Source organism: Culex quinquefasciatus, chromosome 3, assembly GCF_015732765.1.
Source record: "Culex quinquefasciatus strain JHB chromosome 3, VPISU_Cqui_1.0_pri_paternal, whole genome shotgun sequence".
In the NCBI taxonomy this organism is placed as follows: domain Eukaryota; kingdom Metazoa; phylum Arthropoda; class Insecta; order Diptera; family Culicidae; genus Culex; species Culex quinquefasciatus.
In genome coordinates this window covers 102,510,010-102,528,077 of record NC_051863.1, presented here as the reverse complement: position 1 = coordinate 102,528,077, position 18,068 = coordinate 102,510,010, and the positions used below count along the sequence as shown (strand labels likewise).

The following is an 18,068-nucleotide window of genomic DNA, read 5'->3' as shown; positions in this document are numbered from 1 at the left end:
CTCAACTTGACAACTTGTCGACTTGGCGACGAAGCGTCGAAAATCGATGCAGTGTGATTTTTTTTAGAAATTTCGGATAAAATCAGAAATGAAAAATGTTGGCGAAGGTCACCAGGTGGGCTTTTACCTTTTTTTTAGGGATTTTTTTTTCTTATGGTAGGTTAATCAAACGGCTCTAACTACAGAACCATATTATGAATCTGGATGAAAATTTGGGAGGTTGTAGAGCTCGAAAAATGCAATTTTTGAGATAAATAAAAGATATGAAAATGAAAAAAATTGACCATATTTTCATTTAAAAACTGTGTATTTTGTTGAAAGTCTTGGCCGCATCCGAAATCAGATGGATATTTCGAAATTTGCGTGGCAACTCGCTCAGGTTCAGCACACTAGCTTTCATCTGCATTCAGAAGAATCGAAATCGGATATATGGGAGCTGAGAACGGCGCGACACAAAATTTTGCAAAATTTTGCCACATACGAACATTACTCGACCTCCACGGAATTTATTTTCTCAAAATTCGAGGGTTCGAGATAGACGAGTTCTGTCAAGGTGAATCGATAGAGCGTCGAAAATCGATGCAGTGTGATTTTTTTTAGCGATTTTTCGGATTAAAATTCATGCTGAATCGACATATTTACGAAGCTGGAAATGGCGTCCAGCCTTAAAGTAAAACCTATACCTTTCTTTAGTAAGAAAGGCAAAAAGGTCGATTTCTCATTTTATGAGAAAAGAGCATAATAAAGTGACACACGTTTTGTGCAGTTTTGAAAACGAAGGAATATTCCAAAGCATCTGAAATAATTAAATAAGTTCAGAATCACATGAAACCTGAAATGACATTTTGGATTAGTTCGATTAGCTTTTTGGCGATCAAACAATTTGAACAGACATTTCTCGAAATGGATTAGTCATTTTTATATAGCACGACCTGTTCAGCCTCATTGCGATCTCATTTCGTGAATAATCGACTGGGTCATCGCAGACGTGGTCTCGAAAAAAGCTCCTGCCGACGACACGGTATTGGATTTATTGCAGCAGTTTCAAAGAGAGATGGGAAAAATCAAATTGGCGTGGTTTTGGTTACAACGCAATGCAATGCTACACCAAAAGATTACGTTGTTGTTGTTGTTGATTTTAATAGGGGAACTTTAACCCTATGGGTCATTCGCTCCCGTTGGTAAAAAATTAAATAATCACGAACCAACGGCTTGACGGTGGATGTTTGTCAAATATTTATTGGATATTGTGATCGACGATCCCGGTAAATCCAAGTGTGGATCATTACTCCCGGTTTGTCTGAGCCAGTTTTAAGGTTTTCTAGATTCACACTGAAGCAGAAGGATTTTTTTTTGAAATAAAGAAAAGTAACTTAAAGATTCCTTTAGTCACGTTACCTGCTGCTACGTTCCCCTTGTCCTTGCTGCTATATAGGGAAAGTCGATACTGGCTGTCGATGCTGTTGCGGGTGTACATGTGCGAAGCATTGAGCGGATGATGATGGTGGTGGTGGTGGTATGCCGTGGTGTTTAACGAGTAGACTGGTTCAAATTTATGCTCAGTGGATGCACTTCGGAGTGGAACAATGATTGAGCGTTAAAACAATCCAATCACCCCTTTTGTTCTTTTCCCCTTTTAAAGAACAAAAGTTCAATGGGGAGAGCGATTGATATTATGGCGGTGTAATATTATTGTACAACTGAAATAAAATATTATATATCACATTTTGAGCTTGCTATCAAGTTTTGCTGGACAAATCGCACTGTTGTGATCGTTGCAGGGGCATGCTAACGGCAGCCATCTTGGAGGGTTGAGATATTATGCATTATGTGCAAATATTTGGTGCGCAGATATTATTTGCAAGGGTGGAGAATTTGGTGCAAAGTGTGCAATATTTGCAAGGGTGGAGAATTTGGTGCAAAGTGTGCAATAAATATCGCGCGCAAACTGCACACAGTAAAAACAAAAAATATCATTCATTACATTTTAATTATTTTTTGTATATCATGAATTCAGAATAACTGTAATGAAAATCAAATTACACAGTAGTAAAGTTGAACGTTTCATGTGATAAACATAGAATTTTAAATGAGTTTATCGGCCCGATGTGCTCTTAACGATCCCAATGTTTGCAGTTTGTTTTGCACAAAAACATCACCTCAAAACCATAAACTGTCTTTTAAACGTAAATTGCGGTAAAATTTTACAACAACAACAAATTGGTTTCTTCCCATGTTATGTCTGCAGTTTTTGTTTTTTTACAGTGCGCAGTTGACTTGTTTTGGTTCCGTAATGGACAGCTGTTCTTTTGTTCTGACTTTGTTTGGGTCCATAATTGACAGTTTGTGTAATGGACGATTATGGGTCAATGGGGAGGACACATTCGCTCAGAGCAAATTTGGAGCAACCTATGGCGAGAGTCGGTCGGATGGTAGATAGCTCTGTGAAGTGCAGCCAGCCAGCCAGCCAGCTTGAGTGTGTAGTGTGATCTGTTTCTTCCTCTTACTGTCTTATCCGCGGTGCCAAACCGACGAAGAAAAAAATATACATACACCGCAGTGTCTTTTGAAGACGGTTCCGGCAATGTTCATATGTTAGTGATGGTCTGGTCCGGTGTAGTGGTGTTCCTAACCAGAACGCTTAAAGTGTAGTAGTGAGCTCAACATTTTTTTAGGTAAAGCTAGATTGGTCGGCAGAGAGTTGGAATAAGCCTTCGGCATTCGATTTTGTTTGTGTGTCCGCTCGGTCCACTGTGGTTTAGTGCGAGTTAGTTTTTGGCCGTCTGTTATGTGGAGCAGCGCGCTGTCATCAAGTTCAGACGACAAGTTGCGAGTAATGTGATACGTGTTCGGTCTGGGTGGTGTGCAGTGTACTTGTACTGGGAGCAAAGAGAGTGGATTTTCTAAATGTGATTACCGTTGATGCAAAGGTATTTTCCGATGGTTAAGAAGAATTTTAAGTGATAACACTAGGAACAACGCTCCCCCGGCATCGTGTGCATGTGTCAATCCAAGATTTATTATGCGGCGAGTTGTGCTTGGCACCTCGTATAGGCCGCGGTGTTAAACCGTTATGTGTGCGTTAGCATCGTACGTCTCGTACAGAAAAAAAAATGAGCTACACTTGTGCTGTGGTGATACACATGAAACGCTACATCGCTTCTGGTATGGTAACGGCGGAGCAGACAAACCTATTCGTAGAGAGCAAGTGATGCTTTGTATAGAAAAAACTTGCTAAAAGGAAGCAGAGGACAGAGACCCCAAAATGAACCAAAACCGTTGGTTTAGCGTGTCTCTCACAAATATTCTCTTAGCCGTGGCTCACAGCGAAGAAGTTTCATTCAGCAGTGTTCTTGCGTTTTTTTTTCAGTGTGCTTAAGGGGATTCATTGCTATAAGAAGCGGCGTTATTCCGTAGTTAAAAATGAAATATTGAATTTGCATTAAATTGTGCAATTTTTTGCTTGCTTGCGAGTACATACATCGAACCGCTATTCAAATTTTCGGTAGTTCGATTTGCTTCACTATTGTACTTTTACCATCAAAACGTAGAAACAAGTACAGATGAAAATTTTTGCGAACCACCTTTTTTGCTTGGGAGTTATTTATTAATTCCACAGGTATAATTACGTTATGCGATGCTATTTTCATTTAAAAAAATCTACATAGCCATATATAAGCTGCTCAAAATGCTATGTATTTTGCTAGCTGCAAAAATAGCAATGTGCGTGTGAGATTTTTTTTGTCGTCAGCCACAAATACGAATTGGAGTAGAAGCAGCGGAAGAAACGAAATTAGATTTATATATACATTCAATGTATGCCGAAAATTGTGACCGGTCGAAGACAGCGACAACGACCACGACAATTCGGTAGGCACTGTCGTCGGAAGAGAAGACCAAAAAGTCACACAAGTGTCTTTGTAACACAGGAGTAGAAAGTTATAGTGACCACCGGACGAGAGTAGCTGTTTGTGTTTATGTTACTTGCTGCTCCCGAATGGATTAAGTGTTATAATTTGTCAATCGCGCGACGGAAAGATTCACTAATGAATCCAGAAATCGATGTTGGTAGTGTTACGAGAACATGTAGTATGCAAAAATAATTTGCACGGTAATCGCATTATAAAATGCGCGCGTGTGTGTGTGTGTGTGTGTGTGTGTGTGTGTGTGTGTGTGTGTGTGTGTGTGTGTGTGTGTGTGTGTGTGTGTGAAGCCAACGTGTTTAACAAGCGTGAGCAGCGTGTTTGTCGTTGGCCAGCCAGCATTTCAGAGTCAACGACGATCGAGGAACTTACGTCTGGGCACATTCCGGTCATAGTGGTGCGCTTTCTCACAATGGGCATACTTCTTCAACGGTGAATAGTGGTGACTGCCAGGGACGACTGAACTGAACTGACAGTACCACCGGCCTAAGTCGAAAACTCCGAGAAGTGATGCCATGTCCTGTCCACATTGATGCAGCCACCTCTACCAATAGTTGGTAGTTGGGTGGGATCAGGGGAGGGGTCTTATGCTTTCTTTCTGATTTTTCAGTTCCAACACGAAGTAGATCGCTATGGTTAGATCAAAATATGTAAAATGTTTAAAAGTATACCAAAATCCGGGTAGCATCGGAGGAAAAATAGACTTAGGCCGTTGCAAATATGTTTTCAAAAATTATTTAAAAAAAAAACTTGCATTATTTTCATTATTCAGACTCTTCGAAGAAAAGTTGTACAAAGTGTAAACTAACAGGATATCGTTACCAAATAAATTACAATTACAATTAAAAGCTGGATAATGTACTGCAAAAATGTAAAAAAAACTTCAAAAAGTAGCATGCAGTGCAATTTTTTTGTATTTTTTCGGGATGGTCTTGTTTTATTTGTTGCTGGTAAAACACATGAACCCCTTTTTTTAGAAGTGCTTAATCGGGGGTAGGGGCGTAAAGCGTTTGTTTTTTTTTAAACTTGTTATTGTGAATGCTGAATACTTTGAACTAGAAAAAAGTTCGAAAAATTTCTCAAGTAAAAAAACCGTTTGTGCCACTATTAGCAGATGAAACGAAGAATTTTGGCACAAAACGGGGGCGTAAATCGTGAAGCTTATAAAGAGGGTTAAGTGTTTTAAGCTTATTCTTCTATCTCCAGCTATCTTTTTGCGTTTCTCATGTTTTAATTTCAAGGTTTATGCTGCTATCAAAAAAATGCAAATCATCTGTGAATTTATAAAAAGACGAAATCTGTGGTATCAAAATTCTAAATTTGAATAAAAGTCTAAAGTATGTTACTTGATTAAAAATACAAAAATATACGTTAATCAATGTTTTTTTAAACAATACAGATATTTTGCCATCTTTAGGTAAAAAAAATACAATTGGCAATCTCAAGCCTGATCTACATCGAGAAATTGCTGCGACTTGCGCTGCATCGCGATGACAGGAATGGACAAATTTCGTTCTAAATACGCAGACTTTCCTGCGAGTATCTACAATGGACTGCGTTGGTTGCTGTGATTTCCCATTTGGAACTGTCAACGCAGAAATCCTGCGAAAATTTTCATTTATTTCAAAATTTAGAACATGCGACCTGCGGTCTGCGTTTTTAGTACAGAATCGCAGCACCACAGCATTGTCATTGTAGTGGATCAGATTGATTTGCATGAGTTGAAAACTTGCGCTTGCATCTGCAATCCTGCGAGTTTCCTATTGTAGACCAGACTTAAAGCTTTCCAAAACAAGAAAATAATTTGATACGATAGCAAGCTAGATTTTATCACGACACTTTTGGGAAGGCGACCTATGAAATGTTGATATTAACACTAATTAACACAGCCAACATCAGTTGAGTAAAAATTGCCATTGAATTTCGCTAGTACTCTTCAAGGGAGTTCCCCTTAGGGGAAACAGGAAAAAAAATACTTTTAACCAGCGTGCTAAAAATGTTTTATAAGCAACAAATTTAATTTTAATCGTTTCCTGCTGACCTTACCTATTTTTTTTATTTGTTTATTTGAACAACCTTTTTTATTGTTTGATTTCTTGGCCAATTGCAAAGGGAAATAGGGGAAATATACCCTTCTAATCAAACACCTATCTTCGCCATATGGAGAGTTTGATGCTCGATTAAAGCACCAAAAATGCAATTTAGGCTATAAACTTACCAGCAACAGCACCGCCTCGAGTATCGAGGTTTTTAAGCGAAAATGGCGTTCGAATGGTGAACGCCCGAAATGTCAAAATCACGCAGTGGTACCAACATTACGGAACAAGTGTGCCATGGTATGACAGCCACATTTTTTTTAATGTTGGTACCACTGCGTGATTTTGACATTTCGGGCGTTCACCATTCGAACGCCATCTTCGCATAAAAACCTGGATAGCATGACCTTTTGAAAAAAAAACTCTAGAACTGTCAATTGCGGTACCAAAACAAAGCAACTTTGCACTGTACAAAAAATATAGGCATAAAATTCGGAAAATACTCAATTTTGATGTTGTTCGTGTTGCAGGTAGTCTTAGTGTTAAGCACTATTTTAAAAATAAAATATATTATGATGTAGGGAGAGAGGGTGTAATATGCACCCCCGGGGCAAAATGCACCCCCAGCATTTCTCGATATTAGGAAGAATTTTCCGGGGAAAAAATCATAGAAATTGGAAGCTTACCATTGTAAAACTATGCTGGAAAAGTTTGAGCATGGTAGGATAAAAACAGCCAAAGTTATTTGCAAAACTTTAAAATGTTGTGTTTTGATCTAATTTTTATTGAACTTCCAATATGATTTTTGGACAATATAAAAAGCATTTATTGATATTGTAAGTGTTTGTTTATATAGTTTTTATCACAATCTTCATTATTCTAAAGATAGATGAGTCCAAAACCATTAAACAATTATTTTTAATTGAATTTTATGTAATAAGCGTGGTCAGGGAAAAATGCACCGCTGCACGCCATGGCGGAAGGCAATTATTATTGAAATTGAATGTACCTAAAATGTTTTTTCGTGGAAAGGTAGCTAAGGGGGTCCCTTTTCGATATCTGTGACCTAAAAAATATTTCACCTAGGGATGTTCGTTTTTTTGTTATTTTCAGTTTTTTAACTGTATAAATGGAGGCGCACGGTACTTTTGGTTACTTTGCGGTTGCACAGCACCTCCCTAATCCTTTTAATTGCAATGGATACTGATCAAAGGGGTCGTCCATGAAATATTTCACAATATTTAAGGCCCCACCCACCCTTAAATCCCCCCCCCCTCCCCCTAATTTATTTAACCAAGATAATAACATTATTTTTAGTATGCGGCGTCCATAAAGTATGGCACACTAAAATCAGCAAAAAATAACCCCCTCCCCCCTATGCCACACATTGTCACGCCACCCCCCCCCCTTGAAAAGTCCGGCACGTTTTGTAATTTGTTTTTTTACATTTTTACTTTCTTTTAGTTCTGAGTTCAATCAATGCCTTGTATCATGTTTGATTTATGAGTTAAGCTTATCAAACATCAAATAACTTTTTTGTAAATATTTTAAGCCTGAATTTTCATTTTTTTTCTATTTCCAGTACCCTTGGTATCCTTACACAGTTAGTTGCATATACCTAGCTCGACTAATTTCAGCACAACCGATAAGCAGAAAAATACAAAATTTACGGTTGATTTCGCTGACGAGTGTTAGGTAGTGCGATTCTCGGCATACTGCAAAATAAGTTCATTGTGTTTTTACTGGATAAGGTACAACAAGTGCATTATTTATATAAAACATTTGAAAAATCAGGCCTAAATAAATTAAATTATTCGCTCTACAGCATTGCCTTGTGGTTCTCGATTGCGAGATTTCTACTAGGTGTTCGAAGGCTTGATTGTTGAGGCAATTGCAAATCTCTTTTTACACCTTAGCTTCCATCCAACCCGGAATTCGAACTGACGACCTTTAAATTGTGAGCCCAACTGCCTACAAGCGACTCCACCGAGACAGGACCCAGGGAGACGACTCCTACACCTGGACTGAGCTAACGACATAACCTTTAGGTTATACCGGGACCAACATTTACTTCCCCGTCCGACGGAAGGCGTGATCAGACAAATCTCGTCTCGAAATATGCCACCGGGACCATCTGGGATCGAACCCAGGCCGACTAGGTTAGAGGCAACCACGCTTAGCCCTACACCACGGTTGTAAAATATTTACATAAAGTAATTCGATGTTTAATAAACGTAACTCATAAATCAAACATGATACAAGGCATTAAGAAACAGAGTTGTTAATGATAGATATTATATACTTAAATCATTACTTACTTACTTGAATCATCAATCGTGATTTCAACAATAACAAAAATTAAAAACATATCCTATAAAAATGATAAGCTGTTAAATTGAACTCAGAATTATAAAATAAATAAAAATGTACAAAAAAAACAAGATTAGGGTACAAAACGTGTCGTACTTTTCAAGGGGGGGGGGGGGGAAGGCGTAGTCAGCGTGACAATGTGTGGCATTGGAGGAAGGGGGTTATTTTTTGATGATTCTAGTGTGCCATACTTGATGGATGACGCCTCATACTAAAAATAATGTTATTGGCTTTGTTAAATAAATAAGGGTGATGAGGGGGAGGTGGTTGTAAGGGTGGGTGGGGCCTTAAATATTGTGAAATATTTCATGGACGACCCCTTTGATCAGTATCCATTGCAATTAAAAGGATTAGGGAGGTGCTGTGCAACCGCTAAGTAACCAAAAGTACCGTGCGCCTCCATTTATACAGTTAAAAAACTGAAAATAACAAAAAAAAACAAAAATCCCTAGGTGAAATATTTTTTAGGTCACAGATATCGAAAAGGAAGGGACCCCCTTAGCTACCTTTCCACGAAAAAACATTTTAGGTACATTCAATTTCAATAATAATTGCCTTCCGCCATGGCGTGCGCTGTGATGCTCTAGTGGTGACTAGTGAAAACTGCTTTTACCCGGTGCATTTTGCCCCATTGTTGTGGTGCATTTTGCTCCGTTGTTGTAGTGCATTTTGCCCAATGAGGTGGTGCATATTGCCCCGCATGATTGTTTGGAATGAATTAAAAATATTTTTAGAAATATTCATTTTTAAACAATTTTGAGGGTTTTTCAAGAGTTTTTGCACATGGGTGACGAAGAATAATAGTTGTTTTAGAACATCTAACAAAATTCTTCCACAGAATTGATGTTTTGGTTAAGAAATCACATTTTCTCTTAGGGGGTGCATATTACCCCCTAACAAAACGGGTCAATTTTGCGGGCATTTCAGGGCATGATACCCTACACGGAGAAAAAAGAGTTCCCAAAATCGTGAACAAGCGTTCATGGCAATGGGAACCACCGTTTTTCAAAATCGTACCATGGGATTTGAACACTTTGTTCGAGGTTCCCATTTTCATGAACGCTTGTTCACGATTTTGGGAACTCTTTTTCTCCGTGTAGGTGTATGTTTTGGGGTCTCAAAACTGACAAAAACTAAAACGCACCGCTTTTACGGGTTAAATCCCATTTAAAATTCAAAGTCAAATCATGCTCATATTTGGAATTCGGGCTCAGTACTCCTGGGGAATGATGCCTTGAAATACCCGCAAAATTGACCCGTTTAGTTACATCCTAATATATATACAGCGATTCCATTTGAATAGAGGCAAAACCGAAAAAAGATTTCTCCGATAAGGCTGAAAATTTTTCTAGGGGCTCCTTGGCCGAAATAATTAGACAGCAATTCCCCACGAAAACAGCATGATTCGAAAAAAAGTTCTCCGATCGGGCTCAAAATTTTTCTGGGGTATCCTTGGCCGAAATAATTAGACCCGTATTTTTTTGTTTGGCCATTAGGGTGACCTACGCCGTGTTAGGGTGGTCCGAAAAATGGCAATTTTCGTCGATTTTCGCAAAAACCACTTTTTTCAAAAAATCATATCTCCGCGCCATTTCATCCGATTTTAGCTGTCTTAGACGCAAAAGAAAGGTGATTAGTTTGGCTATTTGGGAAAAATAGTAAGAAGTTTCGAAAATCTAGCTTAACATTTGAAAAGGTCATATGAAAACTTAAAATGCTGTTTTGAAGGTCTCGGGACCAAAGAGCCTATGTCTGAAAATATTTTTATCGGATTCCTCGGAAAATTTCACATAACATATTAAAAAATGGTGAAGTTATGTTTTCGATACTCTGAGATACGATTTTTTGAAAATAAAAACTGTGTTTTTCGACGCGCCACGCGCAAAAATTGGAAAATGACGAAAACGTGGAAAAATCGACTTTTTTTCACTAAAACTGCGATAACTTTAAAATTCAGCGATGACCTATAGATGTTATGGTACCAAAAGTTGCGTCTTTTAATTACGAAAATTTTAGTACCCTAACATGTATAGGTCATCGCTGAAATTTTAAAGTTATCGCAGTTTTAGTGAAAAAAGTCGATTTTTTTCCCGTTTTCGTCATTTTCCAATTTTTGCGCGTGGCGTATCGAAAAACACAGTTTTTTATTTTCAAAAAATCGTATCTCAGAGTATCGAAAACATAACTTCACCATTTTTTAATATGTTATGTGAAATTTTCCGAGGAATCCGATAAAAATATTTTCAGACATAGGCTCTTTGGTCCCGAGACCTTCAAAACAGCATTTTAAGTTTTCATATGACCTTTTCAAATGTTAAGCTAGATTTTCGAAACTTCTTACTATTTTTCCCAAATAGCCAAACTAATCACCTTTCTTTTGCGTCTAGGACAGCTAAAATCGGATGAAATGGCGCGGAGATAAGATTTTTTGAAAAAAGTAGTTTTTGCGAAAATCGATGAAAATTGCCATTTTTCGGACCACCCTAACACGGCGTAGGTCACCAAAATGGCCAAACAAAAAAATACGGGTCTAATTATTTCGGCCAAGGATACCTCAGAAAAATTTTGAGCCCGATCGGAGAACTTTTTTTCGAATCATGCTGTTTTCGTGGGGAATTGCTGTAGACCCATATTTTTTTGTTTGGTCGTTAGGGTGACCTACACCGTGCTAGGGTGGTCCCAAAAACGGCAATTATGGTCAATTTTCGCAAAAACCACATTTTTCAAAAATTCATAACTCCGCACCATTTCAACCGAGTTTACTTGTCTTGGACGCAAATGAAAGATGATTAGTTTGCCTTTTAAGAAAAAAAAATTTAAAATCCGTAAAAAACAGCCAAACATTTGAAAGAGTCGTATGGCGTTATGACGGTGTCTGTGCCAAAGAGCCTATGTCTGAAAATATTTTTATCGGATTCCTCGGACAATTTTACATAACATATGTAGGGGAGTGTGGGGTAATTTGGACACCATAAGGAAATTGCTTTGCCACGGGCTGTATGGATATTTTAATTTTAAAGGAATGTGGATGACACCAGAGGATAATAGAGACCATATTTGATGGGAAAATGTCATTCATTTCGATAAATTTTTATGAAAAACCCATTTTTACCGCAAAAATTAAAAGTTGTCCAAATTACCCTCACATTTTTGTGTGGGGGTAATATGAACACCCCTATGGGGTAATTTGGACATGCCTTGTGGGGTAATTTGGACATGCCTTGTGGGGTAATATGGACATACCTTGTGGGGTAATATGGACACCTTTTGTGGGGTAATTTGGACACATGTTGAAGAATAAGTTTAACATTTGATTTTTTGAGCATGTTTTTGTAATTGTTTTATATTTTGATGTGTTTATTTTACTCACAATATTTCATCAAAGGTTTAAATAATAATTTTGTGATAAAACTATAATTCAATAGGAAGATAACAAATTGTTCAGTGTTGTATACATAATTCAATCATTAATTCTGAAATGATTTAAACATTGCTTCTGGATTAGGCACAAGTATAGTTTTTAGTGATTAAGGTATTGTTTAGATTTATATGAATCAATCTTTATATAAAACTAATTAACCTGAAACCATCATTTTTTTTAATTTTACATGTAGCCCTTCAAATTTTAATATTTTTGTAAACCAGCATAGAAATTAGAAATGTCACAGAAATTGACTAAAAGCAAAATGTGCAGTAATCAAATTTCATCCATTTGAATATTGCAATAAATTTATCTAAATAAAAAAATAGGGGTTTTGTAAAAGTTCTGATTGCTCACATTCCTTTTTGAGTGTTTTGACATTTTAAATCCCTCTAAATCCCTTTAAGAACTCAACCAACCATGAAAGTTATTTTTTACCTGACAGGTAGACTTTCAGGTATGTCCAAATTACCCCACAAGCCATGTCCAAATTACCCCCATAGCATGTTCTATCATAAATTGCAATTTTTGATGATAAAAATTGATAAAATGCACAATTTTTATACGTACATAGCTTAGACATCATCCAAGCAACCCCCTTAAACAAAAATGTCCACTTTTTTGCCATATAACCTCTGCAAAACCTTATTTCCTCAAATATTAGAACTTAAGGCAGTGCCAACCGGCCTTTGGAAACTTTCACATACTATACCAAAACTACTTAACCTATTCCAACTTTTTTGATTTGTCCATACTCCTAGGCCATTACTAGTACTAGCCTTATCACTTAAATTGCCGTTTTCACTTTATATCCGAAGAAAACGTGATTTTTTAAGGGGTGTCCAAATTACCCCCACTGTCCATATTACCCCAAACTCCCCTAGAGTTTTTTTTTGAAAAGGTGCTATAAACATACGAAAGACAATAGTTTATAGGACCTTTTAAAAAAAAACTCTGGATATGTGCAATTCTCTCAGATTTCTGTCATTCGATTTTTTTTGTATTTTTTAATCTGGCTAAAACTTTTTTGGTGCCTTCGGTATGCCCAAAGAAGCCATTTTGCATCATTAGTTTGTCCATATAATTTTCCATACAAATTTGACAGCTGTACATTAGGTTGAATTTGGGACTTTTTCTCAAAACCTCGCTCCACAAGCCGAATATTGTTCCTTGAGCTATTATAGGACTCTGGGCCAAATATGAGCAAAATCAATCAATTGATCAATTCGTCTTCGGCAAAAAAATTTGGTGATTTTTAATTTAACTTTTTGTCACTAAAACCTTATTTGCAAAAAAAAAAATATGTTTTTTTTTATGCCAACATTTTAGAAATTTCCAAGTTGTCTTACTAATCTAATCTAATCTAACCCTATCGCAGCCAGTCTTTCGAGGGCATCCTGAAAAATACCTTAGGTTGATTAATGCCTAGCACTCTTCTTGTCATTATTAACATTTGCAGTGCCCCATTGCATTAGATTGCATTGAAACATCACAAACGTTAAAGCGGCCAGGCCAATTGCGTAAGTTCTAGGCGTCCGCAAAGAAGATTCGTTGAAGTGGATTGAGTTTGGGCACAAAAGTTCGAACTACAATACATTTCTGAATCTACAGGGGTGGAAGAAACGTGGGGATCCCCCGCTCACGTTCCTGTTTGTTTGGGCAATTATTCGTTGGGAGCACCATGCTAAGAAGTGACCCTCTTGGAACATCGTATTTCACAAATGCCTTGGACCTAGGGGTTAATCACTTCGAGTATACTGCATACGAGTATCATACGCACATAATATTCTCATTGTCTGCATGCCGTATTGACGATATAGACCCCATATTCGTCGCATATGAGGTTATATCTACCCAAATATCAGCGTGAATATCACACGCGCATAATACTCGCGCAGTATTCCCAGGTTGCCTACCGTATCGACTCCAATATTGGCTTCATATTGGTGCAGTATCAGAAGTGAATTGCCCTTTGCCCTGGACACTATCTGCCGTGGTTACAGCGCCACAACTCGCTCACATTTTAGAATTTTCCAAGTTGTGCAAAAAATCTTTGACCGAGTTATGAATTTTTGAATCAATACAATTTTTTTTCTAATTTATCGATGTAAAATCAAATTTGCAATCAAAAAGTACTCTAGTGAAAATTGTCTATATTTTGCTTTTTTGAACTTTGTTGATGCGACCCTTAGTTGCTGAGATAAAAAAAGCAAAGCAATCCACTTTAACGACCCCCGGGTCTTTTGTGGGCTCTGTTGCAAATTTCTACTCATTTCTAGGCGTCCGAAGGTTATGTGTGGTGAGTCACTCAAAACCTCTTTTACGCTAATGGACCGACGTTTTACTTCCCCATCCGATAGAAGGCGTGATCAGGCAAATCTCGTCTCGAAAAATGCCACCGGGTCCGTCTGGGATTGAACCCAGGCCATAAGATATATCCATAAAAAAGCAAAGCAATCCACTTTAACAACCCCCGAGTCTTTTGTGGTCTTTGTTGCAAGTTTCTGCTCATTTCTAGGCGTCCGAAGGTTATGTGTTGTGAGTCACTTAAAACCTCTTTTACGCTAATGGTCGACGTATTACTTCCCCATCCGCTAGAAGGATTGCCATGCAAAGGTTTAAAAACAACAAAAAAATGATGTTTCCTAAAGTCTTACCCAAACAACCCACCATTTTCTAACGTCGATATCTCAGCAACTAATGGTGAAATTTGAACACTTTGTTCGAGGTTCCCATTTCCATGAACGCTTGTTCACGATTTTGGGAACTCTTTTTTCTCCGTGTAGTGTGCGTGAGTTCGAGCTTAGATAACTCTATTGAGCTTAGTTCACTAACACTTCTCTTCACTACAACCTGCATTCCGTCGTACTGGGTCGGCTTCATGTGTGCGTCACAAACATGTTATATACGACCAAACCAACACATGCTCAGCTATAACTTAACCCTCTACTGCCCTTTTTTTGGATTTTTTTTTCTTTTGTTTTTTGTAGAACAAAAGTTGCTCAAAATGACCTCCTACATTTTGAGCAACTTTTGTTCTACAAAAAACACAACTTCTCTTGTTTTATGTTTTTCTTCTTTCATTTTTAGTATTTTAATTTGCATTTATCTTGTTCAGTTTATGTTTTTTTGTAGATTTTGGCCTATTCTACCACCTCCTATCATTACATTTTGCCTATCTAAATTTTTTCATGTTTTTACAGTCACTTTTTCAATTTGTTGCTTGTTTTTCACATTTTCTGCTATAAAATGGCACCATTATCATTTAAATTGTAAAAAATGCATAGAGGCATAGTCTGGGCATTAGAAAAATACCCCCCCCAAAAAAAAATACATTTTTTAAAAACATCAGCAAAGTCACATAAAACAAGTGAAAATTCCAACCCATAAATTTTCTAAAATTTTAAGAGTTCTTTTTTTCAATGCTTTTTAAAGATCATAAATAAGTTGAAAATGGATTTTTGGCGATTTTTTTAAATCGAAGTCCGTCTAAAGGCCGGGGGTTGTAGAGGGTTAAATTTGCTTCAGGCAAAAAATTGATCATGGCAAATTTGTGTAATTTTCCTGAAATTTTGATTTACTGGTACTTGTATTTCGCCATCCATTTAGCCATCAGTTCACTCGGGCCATCCATAAACCACGTATCGAGAACTTAAAAAGAGAGATGTGAGCCGGTAACATGGAATGAAACTTGGCAGCTGTCATAGTCACTTCACAGCAGCTTGACAGAAAGTTTTACTCCATGTTGCACTCGATTTTACACCCAAAGTTAAAGAACGAGGGGATAGTTCTCACGAAAAGAAACGTGAGGAAAGTGCTATTTTGCGAGAGTATAGTCCTCTCGCGTGTTCATTCGTTCATTGGAACAGTTCATCCTATTGAGTGGCTTATATGGACAAATGACCGCCACTTTGTCACCGATCCATGGTGGCCTATACGGCAAAGGCACGGTTCAATATGCCGAAGGTCTTGGGATCGAGTCTCGGTACCGGTACTTTTTTTTATAGATGATTTTTTTTGAAGATGAACCATGAGTAAAGTAATCTCGGTAATTTCGGGATTTATCCTCTCCGTCCGCACACAATACCATTTTACTACCGAATCGTGCTCTTTATCCTCTCGTATGCCGATGCCCAGTTCTGGGTGTAGATATCGTCGCTTGTTTGCTATCTCGTGACGAGTCAGCTGTAAATATATAGGACGTGTAAACGGTAGCACACAAATTACTGTACTTTTTTCTAACTTGTCATTTATTCTGCTTACGTACAAATGCAAAAAATCAGAAACATTAGTTGTAATTTTAACTTTTTGCATTTTTCCCAAAACCACAAACTCTAAAGGCTGCTCCCAATGAAGCCATTTCAAGCACAGAAAACAATCCACCTTCTCTACCCAATTGGTTTTGGCGAGCGAAATCAAGAGCAAAAAAACTGATATGCTTTGAAAAACTATTTCATATACTTTTTTCTCAGCACACCAAAACTCTTCGGTACCATTTGTGCTATCTCTCTTGCCTCCTCAAAATGCTACGACGACGACGATACCCACATAGCACGGGAACAGCGGCAGCGGCACGACCAATGGTACTCCGTCGAGACGGGGCGAGGAGTTCCTTCTCCGAACCCGTATATCCTTTTATACACTAAGGCGTTTATGATGATGGTGTATTTTTTCCTTGTGTTTTTTTTTTAACTTGCTCCTTCTCTCTCTTTTCTTCTTTCGGGAAGAGGGAGTTATGTAAAAAAAATGAAATAAAAATCAAGGGGTGGCACTAATCAATACACCAACACAACGTGACGTTGCGGCTCTGTAGGTGAAAAAAAGAGATCTCGTTTCGAACCAGATCCCAAGCGCTCCTCCATGGTCATGTACATTAAGAGCTTCAATTCGTCGTATTTTTTAAGCAAGCTATCATACTGGATGTATGTGCTACTGCTACTGCCGATGGCTCGCTTCAGTGACAAGAACACGCCAACGGAAAAGGGAAGAGGCCAAAGAAAGAGAAAGAGTGTGTGTGTGTGTTTTTTGGTGTGTGCGCTCCTTAAATTGCTGTGCTGTGCTGAGTTGTGCTGGTTCAAGTCGATAGATGCTTCTGCTGGCTACTGGAGGTTCAAGGCCGGTGAGCTTGGAAGAAATAGTTCTATCAGTGTATTGTGGAACCACTGTGGTCCAGCCATCGGAGTTGCTTTTCATCTAAAGCCAAAAACACGACGACCACCACTACGATCGGTTTCTAAGCAATATATTGTCGCTCCTATATAGTTTTACCTGGGTAGTTAAGAAGCCTGAAACAACCTTTTTCTTCGATCACAGAACGACTTCAATTGTTGTCTGTATCCGAAAAAAAAAACAAATAAAAAAGGCTTCTTATAACAGGAACCTTAACGATGAATAACTGGTAGAGGTCATTTTGAAATATTGATTTGTTTTCAAATTGCATTTTTTTTAAATAAATAAAAAAATTTAGAGTTTTTTTTATTAGGTCCTATAAACATATGAAAAACAATAGTTTATTGGTCCTTTTTAAAAAAAAACTAATGATCATCCGAATCAACTCATGCCTATAACAAAATTGGTGTTTCAAAATTAAACAAGTAGACAATATTGCCATCCCAGAGAAAAATGTCACAAGCTAACCATTGAGTTTCTTACCATATTCCGGACAATTTTCTCTGTAGGGGCAGGGGGGGGGGGAGTTTTTTCGACTAGCTTCCAAGGGTGCGGGGCAAAATGGGCCACCTTAGAAAACAAACCATTTCGTCTTATACAACGTTGAAGGGTGATAAGAAGTGACTTAAGTAACCTTTCCATCATAGTTTTCATGAACTTTTATCACTTTTATAAAAATAAAAATAGTCACTTAACAAAACAAACATTTTTGAAAATAGCGTTAGTATGTTGTAATAACACATTATTTAAAAAAAGCATCAAAACTTTAAAAAAATCAACTAGTGTTGCATTAAACGTAATACATTTAATCAAAATTTCATAACTTTTGATTGTTTTTATAAGGCAGGATAAGGGTGGCCCATTCTGCCTCCAGTGAATTTTAATTTAACATTTCCACCACCAAGCCTCTAAATGATTTGAAAGTTCCGTTGTTGTTTTTTACCTTGGTAGTAACATCTAGTAACATTCTAAACATTGAACAAACTTTTTCAAATAATCTAACTTTTGAGAAAGCTTATTTAAGAACCACGAAATAAACAACATTTGCGTGGTTTTGTCAATAAATTTACATTTTTGCTCATAATTCGAAAAATAAAATGAATTCAAGCGTCGTCGTGTTATTTGACGTCTTTTATAAGACCCTTATAG

The 18,068-nt window shown here is 37.5% G+C and overlaps 1 protein-coding gene across 6 annotated transcripts in view; it reads left to right on the top strand.

The window, feature by feature from the left end:
• Window positions 1-18,068, top strand: part of LOC6046107 (longitudinals lacking protein) — a 146,757-nt gene that overhangs the window by 89,662 nt on the left and 39,027 nt on the right. The window contains exon 1 of one of the 6 annotated variants that reach the window (XM_038260041.1): window positions 3,929-4,068. The exons of 4 other annotated variants lie outside the window; for them this stretch is intronic. In XM_038260041.1, coding sequence (XP_038115969.1) covers window positions 4,063-4,068 — 6 coding nt within the window. In that variant the 5' untranslated portion in view covers window positions 3,929-4,062. Of the gene's footprint in view, window positions 1-3,928; window positions 4,069-16,674; window positions 16,870-18,068 lie in introns of those variants that run through there. One more of the 6 variants, XM_038260040.1, reaches the window with a different exon arrangement.